This window comes from Glossina fuscipes, unplaced genomic scaffold (genome assembly GCF_014805625.2).
Source record: "Glossina fuscipes isolate IAEA_lab_2018 unplaced genomic scaffold, Yale_Gfus_2 59, whole genome shotgun sequence".
Taxonomy (NCBI): Eukaryota; Metazoa; Arthropoda; class Insecta; order Diptera; family Glossinidae; genus Glossina; species Glossina fuscipes.
Genome location: NW_023998431.1, coordinates 6,641,368 through 6,662,627, shown reverse-complemented (window position 1 = coordinate 6,662,627; position 21,260 = coordinate 6,641,368). Strand labels below are relative to the sequence as shown.

The 21,260-nt window shown below is 33.7% G+C and overlaps 1 protein-coding gene across 4 annotated transcripts; it reads left to right on the top strand.

Moving 5' to 3' along the window:
* The first annotated feature begins 2,371 nt into the window (after nt 1-2,371).
* On the top strand, nt 2,372-20,725 carry LOC119637486. Of its 4 annotated transcripts, XM_038033518.1 has the most exons (9): nt 2,372-2,851; nt 3,437-3,835; nt 3,898-4,097; nt 17,856-18,096; nt 18,197-19,446; nt 19,516-19,660; nt 19,725-19,848; nt 19,909-20,141; nt 20,222-20,725. In XM_038033518.1, the coding sequence occupies exons 4-9, from the start codon at nt 17,920-17,922 to the stop codon at nt 20,603-20,605; spliced, it is 2,313 nt and encodes a 770-aa protein (XP_037889446.1). In that variant the 5' UTR covers nt 2,372-2,851; nt 3,437-3,835; nt 3,898-4,097; nt 17,856-17,919; the 3' UTR covers nt 20,606-20,725. The 4 variants fall into 4 exon arrangements, with proteins under 4 accessions (XP_037889446.1, XP_037889443.1, XP_037889444.1 ...); XM_038033515.1 differs by lacking the exons at nt 2,372-2,851; nt 3,437-3,835; nt 3,898-4,097 and adding an exon at nt 4,830-5,051 and having other exon boundaries at nt 19,504-19,660; XM_038033516.1 differs by lacking the exons at nt 2,372-2,851; nt 3,437-3,835; nt 3,898-4,097 and adding an exon at nt 8,743-8,806 and having other exon boundaries at nt 19,504-19,660.
* The last annotated feature ends 535 nt before the right edge of the window (nt 20,726-21,260 follow it).

Here is a 21,260-nt window from a genome sequence, read left to right as displayed (position 1 = left end):
TTGACAATAATGCCTCTTTACATCGCTCGAGCGCAGTGTTGTATTTGATTAAGTAGAAAATTATCGCGGTAGCCTTAGATAAATAGATGCACACCTTTAAATGATGCTAGAGCCCTTAACTTTGAGCCTCATACACATTGGTCTAAATATTTCGCAATAAAAGTTTGCTTTTCCACGAGTATGTCCATTTATAACTCTCAAATATATTCATCACAAATCACATAGAGTACCACTATTTTTCATCAATTCAAAATTCTGTGTTTGTATAATTCTGTTTCTCTTGCCGTCTGTCATTCAAAGTATGGTTTGCTGTTAAGGCCTTTACGGTTGCAAAGATTAAAATAGAAAACTAAGCCTTATAATTTTTGTAATATAAATTGTAATAGCTGATGTTAGTATAAACTTTAAAAACGAAACTTTAAAAATGATAAAAAAAATAATCCGTCCATCAATCAAGGATATATTTAAGCCCAATTGATGTGAATTCTATTGAATGAAATTTCAACAAAAGGAGACAGACACATCAAAGTAGGCACAAGTGCGCCCTAAATTGCATTCCCATTGCTGTTTAGAAGTTTCAAATCATATTTATTCTATGATAAAATTTTGTTCAGATAATAAATGTAATTAGCGTATTAGGTATATTTTAAAATTCGGCCCGTGGTCATTAATTAATAATTTGTGTGCTTAGTTACTGCTTTGTGGGATCAAAGTTTTCGAAACGTGGAATTGGTTTACTAATATTGTTTCAGCTCAGACAATAATACGTCAACATTGTATCCCAATCATCATGACAAATCATTCCTAAAACATGCCCATCAATTTAAATCACGCTGGCTTCATAAAAGACGAAGCAATCATTTGATTGCTATTTTATTTCCAGGACATATAAACACAAATCTCTCCCAATTCGTGATTAGAATCTTGAATAGGATTAGAAATTAACTTATGTTTTATTCCCCTCACAAGCGATAATAAATTGATATCTATTGAAGCTTTTATATCGTTATAAAATAAATATTGTAAGAGGGCGCTTAATTCGATTAACTTTTCAGTAAGGTCAAGTTTTAAAGGAATAAAGGTTATATGAACGAATTTTATCACACTTAATAATAAGAGAATAATAAAGTTTGTAAGCGTTTTTGCGGCAATTGTGAGCAATTTTTTCAATGAACTTAACAACAGAGTTTTCATTGCATTATATATTAGTAGGTCTGTCCCTTTTGTGTAACAATATCTAGGAATTAAAAACCTATATGTATTGTGAGGATTCAAACTTCCACCTCATTTTAGATTCAAAATCCGATTATTTGGGAGCGATAAGATGGTCATGCACATGTGATTGTAAGCGTAAACGGGCAAGTCAAGGTCTGTCTGATCGAACATCTTTTTCCTGCTATTCGATAGAGAATGTATGAACGGATTATCTCTTGATAGCGGGCGCCTGAAACCCGAATTAATCTTAATCATAAGACATCCACAACGTCCACAAACAAAATGCTGTGTCTTGCAATCCGCAACGATTATCCGACTATCTCAGAAGTTTAATAAAGAATCGAGAGAGATTAGCTTACAAGCATGCGTACAGTAGATAAAAAAATGTAATTTACTAAGAGATATCTATGCGCTATAAAGCATATTCATCTCTTCCTCAATTTTGGATAGAAATTGCTTTTTACATGATGTAAATTTCAGTTGTTACATTGTGTAGCATTTATGACATTGTTTTAAATAAAAAAAAAAAAAAAAACACAACCGAAGTTACAGAAATAGTTAAATTAACTTGTGGTGAAAATGTAGTAAGCTATGAAACAGTTAAAATATTTTTTGCGGCATTCCATGCAAAAAATTTGGTCTTGAGGACGATGAACGTTCTGTATGTCCGAAAAGGAATCACCTATTAAAAACTTTTAAAGCCTGGCCAAATTGTTATATCTGATCGATCCACAGCCCAACTAATCAAGTTACCCCAAGTCGGATCACGGTGAGCCTTTCACACTTTAACATTTAAAAAACTATTAGTAAATGTACTGTTACTTATAATGGCATATTTAACTGTTTTCGTTTTTCTAATAAATTTTTTCACAGGGAGCCTCATATTCGCACAGTCAGAAAGAAATTCCGTATCTTGGGTAAGAAGGACCCAAACACGGATGCGTAGAGGAGCTGTGAAAATGAAAATAATCAGTTGCGTCGTTCCAATATTATAGAGTAAGAAAATTTAGATTTTTCGATGTTTTACAGCATTTTTTTAGGATAAAGATGATAGATATAAAAAAATCTATCATGGCCGAATATAATTTTCTTACTTGTTTCATTTTTGAAGATTTTTCTTATTTTCATTTAGTTCGAAAATAAAATATGGCTGGCCGGTGTATAATGATATATATAGTATTTATAAATAGTTTGTTTGGGTAAAAAAATAAAAAAATATAAACTATACACAATTTACTGTCTAAAATAAAGGACCACTTTCTGATTGTGAGCCCGTGAAGATCATCGTGGTATAATTTGTTACAAGAACTTTGTTCTTTGAGCGTTCCATGACATGCGTAACGAAAAAAGTAAAAGTACTTACGAACAAAGGAAATCGAAAAGTTTCTCTACTTCCTGCAAAGCATCTTGGCACGCAGTAAAACCAACCCAGGAAGAACTTGGGCTGGGAGTTTCATCCAATTGCGAATAAGTATCCCGACTCTCTGATTATCATTTGCTCAAGTCGATGCTATTGTATTTAGATGTAGATCTGCAAAAATGGTTCGATGACGCTTATCATGCGATAGCACAAACTTTCTACATAGGGGCATCCCTAAGCGATACGCTAAGTACGAAAAGACCTCAGCTAGTAATGGTAATTATTGTGAATTTTTAAGTTTCCCAGCAAGCGGGTAACCATATAAATAGGCGACAATCGCCAAGAGAATCTAATCATGTTGGCAAATTTGTTGGCGATTGTCACTAAATGCGCTCTGTCAGCTACATCAAAGCTGGCGATAATGAAGTTGTTGTCGCTCAGAACAAATTTGCATTAGTTTGAATATAATTCAAGCAACACAAGTCTTTCGCTCTCTCTTGGAGTTGTGTTTGTGAAAAAACAGCTGCAAAAGAAAAGTATAAATAGCTGTTAAAATATGAATTATTAATTCAAAAATTAAAAAAAATTAAAACAAAAAATTTGTGTCCGAAATTACATTTGTGAATTATGTAGAAAAAGAAGGAAAAAAATTTGGCAAGAGTACAATTTTCCTCTAAAATATCGAGGCAAATTAAGCAATGTTGATCAGACCAGAGAATCGCGACGCAGAAGAAAGGACGACCGTGAAAAGCTTTGCGGGATGCTTCTTTTCCCCTTGCCCCATCTCTAAACGAAAAAATAAATTGTTTCTAATATTTACAAATGACACACAAATATATGTCGTTGTATCGTTGTATATAGATTTGTGTAGAAATTCCGCGTTTCATTATGTCCTGGGAAAAATTGATACGAGTAGTGGTATGAGGAATACATGTATACCGCCAATGTTACGATTAGCCATGACTGGAGTTGTTGGCCCCAGGAGGTTATCAGCGGCTGGGCTGGAGTGACCGTACCATAAGCTTTACACAAGGCACGTTATCGATAGTTGTATCAGAGTTGTCACATGTGTTGGAAAGAAAATTTCTAGATCCACTTCTCCTGCTTTTATATTTTTCTTCCTTTTTTTCAAGTGATAGCGGATACCCCTTAAAGTTTCGGTTTATGACATCTTACCGAAATTTGGCGGATCGCCTAAAAAAAATAGAGTGAAATACATTGCAAGAGGACTAATATCGGTGTGAATTGGTGTATATAAACGTTAGTATTGCAGTCTTTGGTATTTCGAATATCTTGCTATAGTTTTTAAACATTTCTCCAAGTCGCTAGCGTATTCTACAGGAAGAGCAAAAAGGTTGCTAGAGTTTAAAGAAGCTGGGAAGGATCGCAAACGTTAATGCGATGCTGCACCACATTTGCCCCTACTAAAAAGTGGGAGCAGACCATTTGAATACGATCTATAAAAATGATAGTGTTGGTGTTTATGTGGAGGCAGTTGTTTGAGCGAGTTAAAGTTTTGCGGGTACGAAATTTATAAACATAATCATAAAAGTATAAACAATTTTTAAACATGTAGTTCGCAAAAAAATTTATATAAAAGTTAAAGAAATACTGGAAGTAAAAATTTTTATATGCTGGATCTTCTATTTATTTTTTCATATATGAGAATAAAAAAAAAACTATTTGGGATATAAGGGAATGGAAGATGAAGAAGACATCATTTACATGAATCACTAACAATATATTATAACAAGACTGTGAACATTCATTTTCGTGAAAAATCTGTAAAAAAATAACAATAATATACAATAACAATATACAATTAACTCTTTTTGCAATAAAAAACCTAAAAATTTGAATACTGGATTTAAGTTTATTACTTTTTCCAATTGTCAAATTCTACATAATTTTCCATTCATTTCATTTTGCGTGCTTGCTATTGTTTACCATATCTAGTTTATTTATACAAAACAAATCAACATCAATTTGGATACCATTTTTAACGTTTCTCTCAGTTATTAATACATTACAATGGAAAATTTGAGGGTAGTATTGAAAATCTGCAGGCGATGATACTTGGTTATCTTTTTGGCGGTAATTAATTATCTTCTAAAAAAAAGAGGCGATACAGGCCTTCCGTATACTAATATGAATTATATTCTAATTAATGAGAAGAGCTGTGTAAATGGTATGACTATAAGCTGCAATGAAGTGCTTTCTGCACCGCTTTAAAAAATTTAGACCGTTGACTGCATCTTTCAGCGTTAAGAGGATATATTCTGTCCAAGAACGCCATTTTGCATCACTTTTACTATGCGTTGAGAGATAGCGCAGATGGGTTCCTGCGATATCCATGCAAAAAAAAACAAAATTGTGTAAGAAATATATGCAACTTATAGGGATATGTTCCACAGCTTTAAAAAATAATGTGAGATACAAGTACTCGAAATATTTTCCCAGGAAATCGCAAGAAAAGGTAACAATGTAATCAATATTATAATATATATAACAAAACAGAAAAAATCATTTTTACTACAAAAATGAATTAAAATCAGTATACGGTGAAAATTCAATCCATAAATACGACATGCAAAAATTTAGATTTAAATTAGGAATAAAATCCAATTTCCTAACTCTAACTAACACATATCGCTAACACCTATATGGGCATAAACCGAATGTCTTCTGATCTCAATTGTATTGTATTACTGTGTACATAAGTTTTCGTGAGACAATGTCAAAATAAGAATTAAAAATGTTTTTTTTTTAGGATTCGTGCTAGAACAAAAAATTCGTGTAAAAAAGATGTGTTTGCTCTCATCATATGTAAACTGTGTTATTTTAAAAACGTGTAAAGAAGACTTCGTAAAAAAGAGCGTTGTGTGGCACTTGAAGCCATGACCATTTTGTCGTACTCTATCAAATAGCTTGAAAATATATAGCGCAACCACCTTATTTTCGCCTAAATGGTGAACAGCTCTGTCCTCAGGGATGTGAGCTACCACGCCATCAGTGGACCAATTGGAAGTGAAAAGCCTACTCTTCATCGTGGATGATAATTAGTTAGATAGTACATAATTAAAGATGGCTATAGGGGAGCAGATTTCAATTGGAAAATAATTTGCAAAACTTGTGGAGTTACCACTTTTGGGTGCTGATGCGATATTGGCAATCTTCCATTAAGTCAGGAGAATGCCAGCATGAGAGTAAATACTAAAGGGATTGGGCGGTCGCCTGGCAAATGTGGCAACATATTTTTTTAAGATTAAGCATGAAACCTAACCACCGGCTTTTTGCTTACGTAATAAGATTTAACAATTTTTGTACGCTGTACAACTACAGTGAGTCTCATTAATATTGAGTTTTTTTCGCTCGAGAAAAAGTGAACGCTTGTTAAATCTACTCCATTGCCCATATATAAAAATTTATTATTTTTAAGTATTATTTAAATTTGCGAAAAAACATGTTTCTAATTCGATCCACCAAGAATTGGGCCTTTTTTCCCTGGCAATTTCTAGTCTTAGCTTCGTACTACGTTTTTCTTCCAACGGTTTACTGCAAGCATGGCAATGATCTTGCTACAGTTCGGGTATGCATCAGACTCGGAAAATTTGGTGTTTATGGATGGCGTCCTAAGCAAGGAGGATTATTTAAGGATATTGATGGAAAATTTCAAAATGCGGACAAACTTTGCATTTTGGAAACATTCAAGCTCTACGAAGAAAACGACCTCAAGCATAAGTCCCGCTTAATCCAAGAATGACTCTTATATAACTGCCCCAAACAGCTTCACATTCTTGCCCAATCACCAAGCATGGACTCCATGCAAAACATGTGGGATGAATCAGACCGCCGTGTATAAAAACACTTAATCTCTTTAGACCAGATCAAAAAAATAAACTACAAGAACAATGGCGTAAGAGCCCTGCTTTCTAGACAAGATCGAATTAGAAACGTGTTTTTTCGCAAATTTAAATAATACTTAAAAATAATAAATTTTTATATATGGACAATGGACTAGATTTAACAAGCGTTCACTTTTTCTCGAGCGAAAAAAACTCAATATTAATGAGACTTATTGCATGTATGTATTGTATTTCACAAACAGAGGCAAAGTCCAAACAAAATAGGGGAAAACAAATATGATCTAAGTTTCAATCAGCAGTAGGTTTCAATTACGGTTACTTTCGAAACCATAAAATGGGTGACTCTATATATTAGGAAGTCTCTGCTTGATATGGATTCTGGAAATATTTGCGCTTCACCTTTTTCTACTATTATCGTTTTCACTGTTGTTGTTGTTGATTCTGCTGCCGCAATTGCTGCTATTGTTGGTGTTGAAATTGTGTTTTCTATTATCATCACATTTTTTTTGCAGTTGTCGTCCTTGTATATAGCTAGAGTCGTAGCTTGCTTTCATTGTTTTTCTTTTTTTTCTCTGAAAAAATTGATCAGACGTTCCTTGCTTTTCGCTTTTTCGTTTAGCAAGCATTTGGCGATAGCAAGAAATCGATGCAACGCTCCTTTGTCTTGGCACAGAAGTTTTATTAAATTTTAAGTCATTTTATACAAACTGATCGACAATTTTCGTTGTAGTGGCGTTTCGAAATTCCGCTGAAATTATTTGTGCTGTTCATTTTTAGAACGGAGACTCCTTCTTCATTTTTGTGCCCACTGTGGTCTGCTAAATTTAGAGAATCGTCGTTGGAAAGTATTTCAGCAACTGAAACGTGCAATAATTTTTCAATATGTTACATGTTAGTATCACTGAGCCTTCTTCCCTTATCAAAGTTCCATACATTCTGTTGACATAATATTATGCCGGAATAGTTTAAAGGGGCTTTGCTTTACGCTTTTAAACTAAGGAGAACGAATTTCGCATACTTACCACTGTGCTTTTCGCATTCTACTTCTCAAGTTCTTTTATTTGATACCCATATCATTGGTATTATTAAGAAAAACGTAATTGCGGTGTCTACCATATTTATTTTAAAATTAACCAATCGTCATTTGAGGAATGTGTAAAATAGTTTTAAAGATTCGGTCTTGCGTATATGTTAGATAAGCATAAGGCATTTTTTCCATTTTTGCATGCAAAAAGTTAAGTAAATGTGGAAAATTTCAGCCTTCTAAATTTTATAATTTCTGAGAAGCGTGCAAAAATCCACAAATTTTCGTTAAAAGAAACAGAGTTGCGTTCAGTTCGTGCACCACTGCGGGCATCTGCTGTAATCAATTCGGCCCATTTTCATTACCAACCTGTGTGCAAAAACTTCCAATTTTCTACTGAATTTAAAGTCGATATCTTCATTTCTGCGACCAGGAGAGCGCTGACAACAAGCACCACACAGACGGACACACTTCGCTGTCTCAACTCAGAATTTCTCGCTGTTCAAGGATATATATATACTTTATAGTGTCTTTGAAGTTTTCTTTTGCGTTTTATACACATTATGAAAAAAAAAAAAAGAAAAGAAAAGATGAGCATACCCCTATCTTACAGTGGTGGGTATAAAAACAGATAAAAAATTATATTCAGTCCTCCTTTAATACTCACCGCTAGCTTGTACATGATATTTAATTTTAACATAGAAAGTCCATTTCCTTGATGTATCCAGAGTACATCAGAATCTATATTCGGCAGGTCGTATACATTTAGACTGATATTTTTATTAAATTTAGGAACACCTTATAAGTTGCAGTATGGCCTAAACTTTAAATTTATGCACTTCGACATTTTTTATGGCGTACATCAATACGTTACATATATTTAACAAAACTAATATCCATCCCGTAGCATGGCATTAATCAATTCAAGTCGCCAATAAAAACGTTATGTTTTCAAATACCCAATAAAACATTAAACAATTGAATTTAGGAACGTGAGTTTCATTAAAAACGAAATCGGATGAATTACTTAATGTCTGTGACTGTATAGTGCAAATGTATAATTAAAAAAAAAAAAACAAAAATATTCAGAAATGTATGCAAAACAAAAGAACTACTCTCTTCTCGAAGTCCTCTCAGTTTGAAATTTTTTGAAATAACTAATAATTCCACCACTATTCCTTCTACTTTCTGCGAATAACAAACTTTACCGTGCTCATATCATGCAAGAAGAGAACCATAAAGAGGTTAATGAAAATTGCACACTTTTTACAGTAGTTAGTAGCTAACTGATTTTTAATGGAAATGCATGCTTGAGGACGGCTTGCAAATGTGGCTAAGAAGGTGATTGCGATTTGTAGTCCAAATGATTGTTGTGATGATTTAATTGTGATTTTGTTTAATAAAAACAAGAAAAATACATGCATACCGATAAATTAAAATAAATTTTATATAAACTGAATTAAAAATCAATGAACGATAAATTAATATTAAAAATTATGCTTCCTTCTACTTGGATACATAAGAGTTCTTAAATTTAATAATGATATGTAACAATGTGTGATTTAGTGAATTGACCTGGATTTGTATACATATTAATGTTTTCTCTCTTTTGCCTAGTTTTCTGTTTCTCATCTAAAATGATTCTCTATGTTTTACAAACAGCCTCCTGTTAACCGAAGGAATTCAATAAGAGAAAGTAAAAAAAAACAAAAAACAAAAACAAGTGTGGAATATATGGATAGTTTACTCCAAAAAGATAGCATTTGGCTTAGGTTCGCTCATGCACTCACATTGCAATTGTATCAACATATATACATGCATACATAAGTAAATGAGTTAAAGTATGCAGTTAAAGTGCATTACACACTACACGACGACACGGGAGTAAAGCGTAAAGTGTGTCAAAGTGCTAATATCAGTCGATGTTCTACTTAAGTTTTTCTTGTATGCGAATTGAAAAAGAATTTCTTCGCTTTTCATTTCATATTCGTTTTATGTACATTTACATATTCATGCAATCTCTCATTGATATAGATATAGAATGGTATGTGGGGATGTACGTTCGTTCATATGTATTCAGTAAACAACTATAAGGCAAACTATTATTATGCTGTATAGTGATGTATACGGCATATATATATATATATATGTTTATAAGTATGCTGAGCACAATATCAATGAGAGTGAACCCACTTAAGAGGATATTAACACCTTTTGTTTCATGTTCTGGGTATATGAATTCGTGCGAATGTGCGTGTACGTGCGTATGTCTATTGTAATTCGGTGCATACCGATTTTACGGACGAATGATAATTACCGTGTGCATCCGCGTCTCCCTTCTTGCGTTATAATTACCTTCCTGCATTAAAGCGAGAATAAAGCATTTTTGTTTATTTAACGGAAGGTCTTCAACTTTTATACGCATATTTAAACAAACAACTACGAAGTCACTGTCTCCTTTTTTTGGTGAATGTAAATATTTAAATGAAGATAACTTTTATGTATAGAGAACAGAAATTATATTATTTTGGGAGAAACTGATACTTTGCAATAAGTCTTCAATTCGTCACGATTTACAGCTAGATGGATATACGCCTCAGAAAGTCTTAGACGTCTGTCGTCTGTCTTGGAATGTTTACAGCCGCAAAATTTGGGATAAAAAATAAACACTTCTAGTTGATGGTAATAGCTCAAGTTTGAAATTGGACATGATATTGATTGCAACGAGGGCCGCAATAGAAAAAAACTTTAACGTACCACATGTCCGTCATATCTTGAATTGCGTTTAAAAGACGGGCCCTATTCCTTTATAAATTTGTCACACGACATGTCCGCATTTAATAAAATATTTTCATAAAATAAAATAATAATTTTCTTACTAAAGTTCACTTTGAAAGTGGCTTAAGCTTGCGTTTATATTGAAAGCGAAACGTTCAGCTGTTTGTGTTTTAATAAATTAAAAAATATTGATACCTAATAAAAACGTACGCGAACAACTAACACGATTAATATTATTAATGTTTTTCAAGAAATAATACAATATATTTGTAAGAAATGTAAACGGAAATAAGTCGCTCTTCAAATAAATGAAATAACTTTTGCTAATTCTTATGCAAATAAAAAGACTGTAATGAGCCAAGGCCGACATTTAAATACCCTGCATCAGCCTACAGACATTTATATACATACACAACGACTTTTCAAAATAAGGATTTATATTGAAGGTTGTCGAAAAAGTGGTTCGATTCGACCTGTATTTTGCAATTTTAACGAAGAAATGTATTACAATAATTCATCAAGTCTGTAAGTACGTGACCACGATTCAGTTAACCATTAAATTGTTGCGACTTAAAGGTAAATGTGTTGAATTATGACTCAACATTTTTTTCATTTTAATCTAAAAATAAGTGCGAATACTATCGCGAGCCACGACTTATCATTAAATGCCCTGCAACATTCATTAATATCTAATCGAGCACATTTAGCGATTCAGTTTACCGTTTGTCTATTATTTTTTTAAGCTCCTGGAGGAGGTGCTAGTTTGAATGAAATTTCCTCCTCCTCTTAAACTAATTTCAAATTAAGCTACTTTTTTTTGGCGCTTTCAATGAGTTTATTACAGCTATCGTTTTGTATCACATCGCTTTTCTTTCTCATTTGTCGATTTGCGTTAATAGATTAAATTAAAATTATATATTAAATGGAATTAGTAACGTTTAAAAAACATGAACAGAGCTAATCGAATAATGCTGGATGTGTTACCTTATATCTCTCTCTCTTTCTCTCTCTCTCTCTCTCTCTCTCTCTTTCTCTATCTATTTAGAATTCGAAAAGTGGAATTTAAGTCAATTTCACATAAATATTTTTATTTTTCTATTAATCAACTAATTGTAATTGACAATATTTTAATATATATTAGTGGAAATATATATATATTACAAAAGGAAAATGTAACGTGAAAATATCAATGTTAAACAATGTACAACATAGCTTGTAAAGCAAAATATAGCTTGTATATTTATTTATTTATTTATTCCACTTATACAAGAAACTCAACTAAAACAAAATGGCAGTCGAGTTCAATTGACTCTTAAGTAAATCTTAAAATTATTTAATAATAAAACTTAGTATAAGTACAATAAAACAAATAAGGAGGAAAAAAAAAAAGAAAGAAAAAAAAAAAAAAGTATGTACACAATTAGCATAGAGCCACGCCCACAACCGATACAGGACCAAATTGCAAGTGAACCCCTAAGCCATCGCAAACATGCATAAGCTTGGCAACCGATAATTGTTAACAACAAATTAATTTTCGACTCATAATGACAAAATCTAAGGTTAAATCAGTTTAAGTACGACATAGGTAAATCGCGCTTGTTGAGCAATATTGCTTTAATAGACTTTAAAGAGTCCGTTAATGAGAATAGATGATAGACATCATTTAGGTTCTTGCAAACAACTCTGAGCGGGTTAAACAGTTCAAAGTTATATTTGCATTGACTAAGCTTTATCAACATAAAGTACCTAGAGAAGCGGTTAGGGACATTAAAGCAAATCTCACGAAGTAATGCGGGCGAATCAATTGCACCATTTATTAATTTGATTAGGAAGGAAATCCCAAGAACAAATCTACGTTTCTCGAGTGACGGCAAGGATAACAGAAGCAACCTATTTTCATAGGGTGGAAGAGGGGAAATCGGGTCCCAACCCAAATTCCTAAGTGCAAACAGCAAGAATTGCTTTTGTATAGATTCAATTGAACCAACGTAGCATCTATATGAAGGAGACCACACAACAGAGGCATACTCAAGAATAGGTCTAACCAAACACGTGTAAAGCCTTTTTGTAATATAAGGATCATCAAGCTCTTTGGACCACCTCTTTATAAAACCAAGAGCGGACCTAGCTTTGCTTAACGAGGACTCAATATGCAAATTGAAACGTAACCTATAATCGAATAGAACGCCTAAATCAATGAACGAATCGACGTCTTCCAACCTGTGCGAATCATTGAAGTATTGGGTACTAAACGACTTCCTTCTTAAGAAAGAAAGCTTCTTACATTTATTTAGATTTAGCTTCAGAAGATTGAGGGAGCACCATGCAACCAAATTGTTCAAATCACTTTGAAGATGATGTGATTGCGATTCTACGGAAAAAGAAGTAAACAGTTTCACATCATCAGCATACATTAAAATCTTACTGAATTTAATCACGGAGGGCAAATCATTGATGTATAAATTAAATAAAATAGGACCCAAGTGGCTACCTTGAGGTACGCCAGACGTCACGGGAAATTCATCCGAGGTAATGAGGTTAAACAAAACCCTGAATGATCTACCATACAGATAAGAGCTTAACCATTCAACTAAGAGGAGAGGAAAGCCAGAGGTCTGGATTTTAAATCTAAGAAGTCTATGATTAACCATATCAAACGCCTTGCTAAAGTCAGTGTAAATGACATCAGTGCGAGAACCACTAGAAAAAGCCTTGAAAACATGAGAAGTAAACTCCAACAGATTGGTCACCGTAGATCTTCCCTTTCGAAAACCATGCTGGAAAGGAGAAATATACAATTTCATGGAAAAGGCTATATGCTGAGCCACAATTCGCTCGAACAGTTTAGGTAAGACACTCAACTTGGCGATGCCTCTGTAGTTCTCTACAAGTTGCCTACTACCACTTTTGTGAATAGGAATAAGGAAAGAAGTCTTCCAACACAAAGGGAAAACACCTAAATTCAAAGACTTATTAAAAATCTTTGAGATAACATCACAAAGCTCGCCAGCACAAGATATAAGTACACATGAGGGGATGCCATCGGGTCCAGGCGAACAATTATATTTCAGAGAGTTCAATCCTTCAAAAACGTCATTTTCCGATATAACAAAGTTAGGAATTGAAACCGAATTAGAAATCGAATATGGATAATTTTCCGATAAATCAAAATTGGCAGTTGAAAAGTTCTGTCGGAAGTATTCCGCAAATAGATTTGAGGATTCAAAATATAGATTGTTTTGAAAAATGAACTTGGATTGCTTGCACCCTAAACGGATCATATATATAGCATTACTGAGATTATAAGTAAATATTTTTATTTTTTTTATTTTTTATATATAACATATACAATATATTCTTATGAGATTAATTTTCCTTTTTTTAAATATGTAAAGGCATCCCTCGCATAAGACGGTACTTATCAAACGTACCCTCAATACAGCACGCACAAAATGCGTGCGAATATGTAATGCTACTTCAAAAAATCCGATGTGTTGCGTTGAATTTTTTCTCAAATGCTTTATGGAATCTAACCTTAAATTCATATTACTTTTAATCTTCGTTAAGAATAAAACTTTACAACTTGCATACGTATTTTTATATACATCCAAATCTTATTTTAACCTTTACGATGATTTAACAACATGTACAAGTTTACATTTATTTTCTAAACGACAGGTCTGAAATGTATGTTGCCAGTTTAGTTGATTATTCACTATCGTCTAGTAAACCTATTGGTAGCAAATATGCACGACGGTCAAGTCGATCAAGATATCAAGAGCTGAAGTTGATAATTTCCTCTTCTATTGTGTGAATGAATAAATTTTCATGGATATGTTTGTTCATCAGTAGGTGCGTACACGTATTTTGGACAGCGATATCTGTTGGTGAAAATCATAAAGTAATAGGAAGTATCAATGTAGATAACAGTTAAATTCAACAAGGTTGACCCTTCTCTATATAATAGAACAGTTTTTCACTTAGTATTATTGATTTATTCAGTATATGCAAACGCTGATCATGAAACGCTCGAAATTTCATTACTTTTGTTGTTTGATCTTAAGAAGCCTGCTGTCGAGGCCCATCAAATACTTTGAGAAACTTATGGTAATGCTGCTCCATCATATCATATCAAAAGCTTGCTTCTCGTCTAGGAGCAGTGCTGAGCAGTATTTTATATTTTCTAATGCATTTCCTATTTCTTTAACGATTCGATGGCATTGTTCCGGTGTAGCATGCTTATGACGAAAAGCAAATTAATCCTCAAGCCGTACATTATTATTATTTACTATTAGCTGCTGCAGGCGTTTTCAAGGATAGATGACTTATTTGCCTGTAAACCTTGACATTATTCATTGGTTTATCAGGCTTAGGCAGCATTTATTTATTATTTCAACGCATTTCCGCAACGCATAATCTAAGTAATAGTTCAGTTCCAAAATTGAATTGTAAATCAAAGTTACTCAAGCTTTTTAGATAGAGCCCTTCTTGCCCTAACACATAGCTTGTCGTAGCCTACAGGCATTTTATTAATTAAAAGGGTTGCTTCACTCTCCACTTCACCTTCAAATTTAATTTACACACATATTCCATGGATGCTCTGACAATACCAGTAGAAAATGTGGACTAAATGCAATAAAAATTATAAAATATTAAAGTTTAACTGTTTTGTTAAAACCTCTACAACACATAAAAAGAAGTTTCAGCGACTTTACAAAGTATATTCTTCATCAGTGCCAAATGCTGAGTCTATCTAGGCCTATCAGTCCTTTCGTCTCTCAGTTTCTGTAGATTTATGTGATAAACATTGGAAATTGTGAATAACTTAACCTGGCAGAATCTATATTCTTTGAGGCAATGTTCGAAGATCGTCGTCACTGCAGGACAGACATTACATCCACTTTATTAACATTAACTTATTAGAACGTTCTTGTTTTTTTTTTGTCCGCATTAATTTTACTAAACCAACTGAAACAGATACTACACAAGTGAGCAGGCGGGCAGATGGATAGACGAACAGAGGGACATGCCTAGGTGCATTCCAAATTTGTAACTGGCCAAAAACTATAATATAGGGTAGGCGCGCCAATTTTTGCCATTTTTGTACAGGTACTATAGCATCACCCATAATGTACAAATTTGTGTACATTTATTGCGGGTATATTCTTCGAATGATTTGGTCCCCTTTCAATGCTAACCTGCGCGCAAGAACTTCCAATGTTTTTGTCACTTTTGTGGCCAGAAGAATATTTACAACCGACATTACACAGACGGACAACCGGACACAATTTTTACATCAAATCAGAATGTGATGCTGATCAATTATAAATACACGCTGCGCTGCGCGTGAAGCTTATTTCTGGGCGTTGTAAACGTTGTGAAAAAATGAATATACCCCTTATCCTTCTATGATGTGTATAAAAATAGAAGAAAATAAAGAAAGGAAATGAAGGCGCATTCATTGACGAACTACATATGTGGGTATTTAGTGTTTTGTTAAATTTTATTTTTAAGGACTGATAGTTTTCAAGTGTTTTTGTAATGTGACCTGAATAAATCATTTTTACTTGCAGATATTTTCAATTTACCGTCCGTTTGAATATCCCTCAGATGAAGTTAATGATAAAAGTCACAATCCTTCTTTTATTAGTAATCCTACGGACAAGTCCTTCCAAAGTTACAAATAAGCAAATAGGTTATCATTTATGGTATATATGTTTATAGATATATATGGATGCATAGGTAAACATCATATGTGTATGATCACATTTGATCACATGTCGCGAAAATAGTAAAGTCGACATTACAAACACGAACAGACGGACATAGGGACATGCTTAAATCGATTCAGAATATAATTCCGATCAAAAATATATATACATTCTGAGGTCCCTGAAGCTTACTTCTAGGCGTTGCGAAAGTTTTGACAAAATGAATACACCCTTCATTTTTCGGTAACGTCTATAAATAATCAGTCTCGCTCCCTCCATATTGTGGAGCCTGAAAATGAAATCCTTTTACTTTGGTTTGTTTTTTTTTTTGGATATCGGCGATGGGGATAATAGATTCGGTCACAACCAAACATAATTACGTTACTTGTTTATTTTCCTTTGGTAATAAGATATGCGATGGAATCAACACATTAATCGTATTGTTAAGCTATAACTTTAAATCTATAGTAGACAATGAACTGTTTTTATTAGTAAATGTATGTAAGATACCAATTAATGATGATATAGACCACACTGAATGAAGTCTCTTGAGCATAGAATATCATTTTATTATATACATATGTAAATGTTAAAAAGTCGTGAAACGCAAAATATTTAGAAGACTACCATTGAAATATGGCCATTATAGACATATTTCCTGTGAACAAAACTTTGTTGGGCTCCACAAGGACGCTATGCGATACTATAATTAAATTAAATTATATGTAAGTAATCATCTTAGGATTGTTTGTGCGTTAAAAGTAGCATTTAGGCAGCCGTATGATAATCAGTTCACTATACTATTTCTCTACTTATTTATGTTTATTGTCATTAAAACTTTCACCACAAAGTTGCAATGTGGCATCGATCCACACAGGTCAAAAAAACATCGTCAAAGAGGCCAGCAATATCACCAGTCTTTTAGCCACATTCAGAACAAGGCGTTAGAGTTTCAGTAAACATAAATAGTCCGCATCAGATTCTCAATTGTTTGAAATAAAAAACAGAAAAATAATAAAGCAGAAAAAACAGAAACTTGAATGGTATTAACTCAGTTCAGGTTGACTGCAATAACGAAGAAGTAATTAAAATGTTTCATGAGATCACCGCCTAAATAAAATAAAGAAGTGTAAACGTGAAGAGCGCATTATGGTTTGTTGCGCCTCCTTTACCAATTTTATTGGACATCAGAACTCGATTTAGAAACTCCATAATCGTCTTAATACATGAACAATTAAATTCTTTGTGAAAAAATCGAATCGCTTACGCAACAAACTACGAAAGAGAACATAATAAACTATCTTGCAGCCATACATGAAGTACTAATTAATAAGCAGCTGTAGAAAGAACTGACTGAAATTAATGTTTAGCGAGAAGACCTCTAATATCTATACTAACATCGGCCAATTAACACGACCACTCTTTGCAAGAGAGCACAATTTCACATGTATATATACACATATTTACATATATATATATATTTAATATATATATATATATATATATATATATATATATATATACATATATATATTAATGTTCGATCAATATCCACAAGACAAAAAAATTAGACAAACTGTCAACATTCACTAATGAAACGATGCGTTTTATATTGTGTTTACCTGAATTTTAATTGGGAGAGTTTTAGTCGTGCCCTCGATACATGCTAAGCCGTCCAACCGATTGAACGACTTATTATGAGCTGGTTGACAGCAGCATTAGCTAAATATTGCAAGATTTTTTATAATAAATTCGTTTCAGTTATAGTAAGAAATAATCTGTTTGATATATACATGCATGGGAGCCGTCCACTGCATAACTGGGGAGGCCCTTTACTTTTACTCTTAGAAAACATTTCTATCAATTTTATCACTAAATGCAAACATATATTTATCTTCTAGATAATTGCAATCGACATGTTACACATGGATTTTATCATTAGGACAGGGATTGACTATAATCAAAATGGACGATACACCTGTAACCCTAACAAGCATAATATTAATGGCTTTTATTCTTGTTATCATTATAATGTTGTTGTATCATTATTTTGGAAGTCGCGAAACATTTTGGTCAGGTTCATATAAAGAAGAAAAAATCGGTTTGTCGGCTCACAAGTTATTTAAATCAAATGGATATATGGTATGTTTCACAATTTGTCTGCATGCATAATAAAATGTATATATATATGTAGAGAGAGAGAGAGAGAGAAACAGAGAGCAAAGCATATCTTAATTTTCAGATTCATTCGGGCTCGGAGCTCCTGCTCAGTTCCAGCGGTAGCTTTAAACGTTTTGATGCCGTCGACAAAGAAAGTTTTAAGCAGTCGCAAAATTCTCCCAAACATATAACAACACCCCTGTGGAATTTGCCGCAAACTGATTGCTTAATACCTCCTCAACCATTGAGACCAGCTCCAGCGCCCATTGCCCAGCTTACCAACGGCCACACGAAAATCGTGACTTTTTCATTTGATCAGCAAAATGAAATACATTCGCCAGCATCAGCAGCATCATTGCCAGGTAGTGATACAACCATCATGCTGTCTTTAAACGGTTTAAAGACTAAAAGTAACGCCGGCGGAGTGACGCCTTTTCCAATCCTTGAGGCACCACCCAAAACACGTCTAACTACAAATCATTCTCATAATATCCATTCACTAATACCAAATGCAGCCATACCGAGACCAGTGGCTAGAAAATCCCCTTCACCTGCTCTCAATGCATTATCGGATTTGGATAGTAAAAAGGAAGTGTACATTAGCCCTGATAGTGATAAAGCGGATTTAAGGACTCGCGCAAATACCAACCCATTTTTGGATACAATTTTAACAGAAAATATTAATAAAAGCAACTTCAACACTGCCTTAAATAGTTCCCCAATAGTGGAAAAAATAGCACGGGTCGATGGTAACCCTTTCATAAGTCAAACCAATCTACACTGTAAAGATGCTATTTTCGAAGAACAAGGAATTGAGAGACCATTTCGCAATCGCTCGTTTTCGGAAACCGCAGAAATGGCAAACGACATGGAAGACGTTAGCACAATATCGCTGAAAAATATAACGAATGCCTTTCACAGCTCTCATGTCAATAGCAATTCTGGTAATCCTTTTACCAACGTAGTGAAAAAAGTTAAGGGACCCCATATGTTACAAAAAACTATATCAGAAGATTTTCTTTTTCGTAAAGTACCACAGTATAACGCCAACGTTGCAAATAACAGCTACGCTGGCACAGCAACATGGAGCTTCGGACGTTTACTTAAGCAAGAAGATTTAACCTTTAGTCTATGGCGACGGAATAGTTCGCAATGCTCATTGGACTCAGGCAGTATGGGTTCATTGGATAGTATTAATTTAGAACGAGCAGTATCGTGTGATTCGGTAGACTCTGACTTGTCAACAGGTCTGAGCAATCAAGATATATCACAAGAACAAACCGCATACACACAAATCACGGGCTATTTATGTGTAAGTCTCCACTATGACAAGTAAGTTTAAAAATACTATCTACTACTATTTTTTGAGAAACCTTCAATGCATAAAAGCATCATTTACAGGAATTCTATTACCGAAGATGGTATGGACTTAACGTTAAGTGTTTTAGAAGCCAAAGGTTTGGTTTTACCATTCAGTGTTGATTCATTAGATACCTTCGTACGTATCTATTTAGTTCCAGATCAGGCCGGTGCCTTACAAACCAAGGTAGAGGAAATTTAAGCTAAAAACCTAATTAAAAGTTAATATCGTGTTTCTCTTTTACTTTCAGGTTGTTAAAAATTCACAAACGCCAACGTTTAACGAGACATTTAATTTTTGGTTAAAAAGACAACAAACCAGACATTCTCTATGGTTTCATCTCTATCATAACGGAGTAGCACATACATTAATTGGTACTTCTATTGACTACTGAAAAGCAATTTATTTTACATTGTATTATATATGCCCTTAAGGTGAAGCTGAAATGGAAATTGGAGAAATGCCAAGACCTATAACCACTTGGATACCCTTAACAGATTGCCGTAAATGTAATGCTCGTTGGGGTGAATTAATGTTTTCACTTAGTTATCTGCCGACAGCAGAACGCTTAACCATTGTTGTGGTTAAGGCACGTAATCTGCAACTACAAATCCCAAGCAAAGAAGATGGTACCAACCTGCACAATGCTCACCATATTTTCGTCAAGGTGTGTTGATTTTAGGATGTTGGAGGACAAAAACATTCCCTTTTTGATATTACTGAGAAATTCCTTTAATTATGTTGCAGGTTTATCTTATGAATAATGAGAAGAAAGTTTTAAAGAAACGTACTTCGCTTAAACGTAAAGATCGCTGTCCCGTTTTCAATGAATCGGTAATATTCAGTTTACCGCCACATAATCTAACAACCGCCCATATACGGTTAACCGTATTTGGCGTGATTGACGAGGCGACGATCACGCCAATTGGTCATGTTGTTGCGGGTAGTTGTGCTACCGGCAAAGGTCTGCGACATTGGCACCAGATGCTATCATCTTTACGCAAACCGGTTGCAATGTGGCATGTATTAAGGCGTGGCACAAATCAACCGATCTTTACTGGCGGTGCTGATGCAGTAGTGGCCGCTATGCAAACTACAGCTCAACGTGCCAAACGCAATAGTGTGTTTTAATGGTATGTATGTATTTTTTAATGATTTTTTGCTACTACAGATTAAGATAGGAATCTTATAAAAAAAAAAGATGGAGAAAGGAGACACAGTTGTTTTGCTTTGTTTGTAAAAGCAATAGCGGTATATATATATATATAAATACATAAACCAAAAAAAAAAAAAAAAAAAAGATAAATAAAAAATTATATATGTATACACAATGTTTTAATTCGGCTTAACCGAAATTATAATGACCTCGCCACTGGGATGATGAGCATATATGTAAATATATATATATACATATTTAAGTGTTCTTTGTAATAATTACGACTTTTTTAAGTGGAATATTTTCACCGCTCAGCCAAAAACAGGGATATTTCTACTGCCAAACTCTTCATATATGTAAAACATTTCTTTTCAAATCTCATAACAGTTTGTAAGAAATTTTCAATTGTTACGTTACTGTGCTAAGGTTAGCTAAAATCGATTATAATCCTCGATGTAACTACATTGCTTGTTTTGATAAAAAGTCCTCAAATTGTTCGAATATTATCCCTACAAAGGAGGAATAACCAATTTTGACTTTCATGTAATTAGTTTGTAATACAATTGTTTTACTGGAGAGCAACTCTGCATGACATTTAAACAGGAATTTGCGAATTTCAATGTCGTTTCT

What these genes read in the sequence shown, in the direction of transcription:
- LOC119637486 (XM_038033515.1), top strand. Translation starts at nt 17,920, where the DNA reads ATGGACGATACACCTGTAACCCTAACAAGCATAATATTAATGGCTTTT. An exon ending in TTAAATCAAATGGATATATG is followed by an intron (nt 18,097 to 18,196) that starts GTATGTTTCACA and finishes CTTAATTTTCAG; the next exon opens with ATTCATTCGGGCTCGGAGCT. An exon ending in CCGGTGCCTTACAAACCAAG is followed by an intron (nt 19,661 to 19,724) that starts GTAGAGGAAATT and finishes TTTTACTTTCAG; the next exon opens with GTTGTTAAAAATTCACAAAC.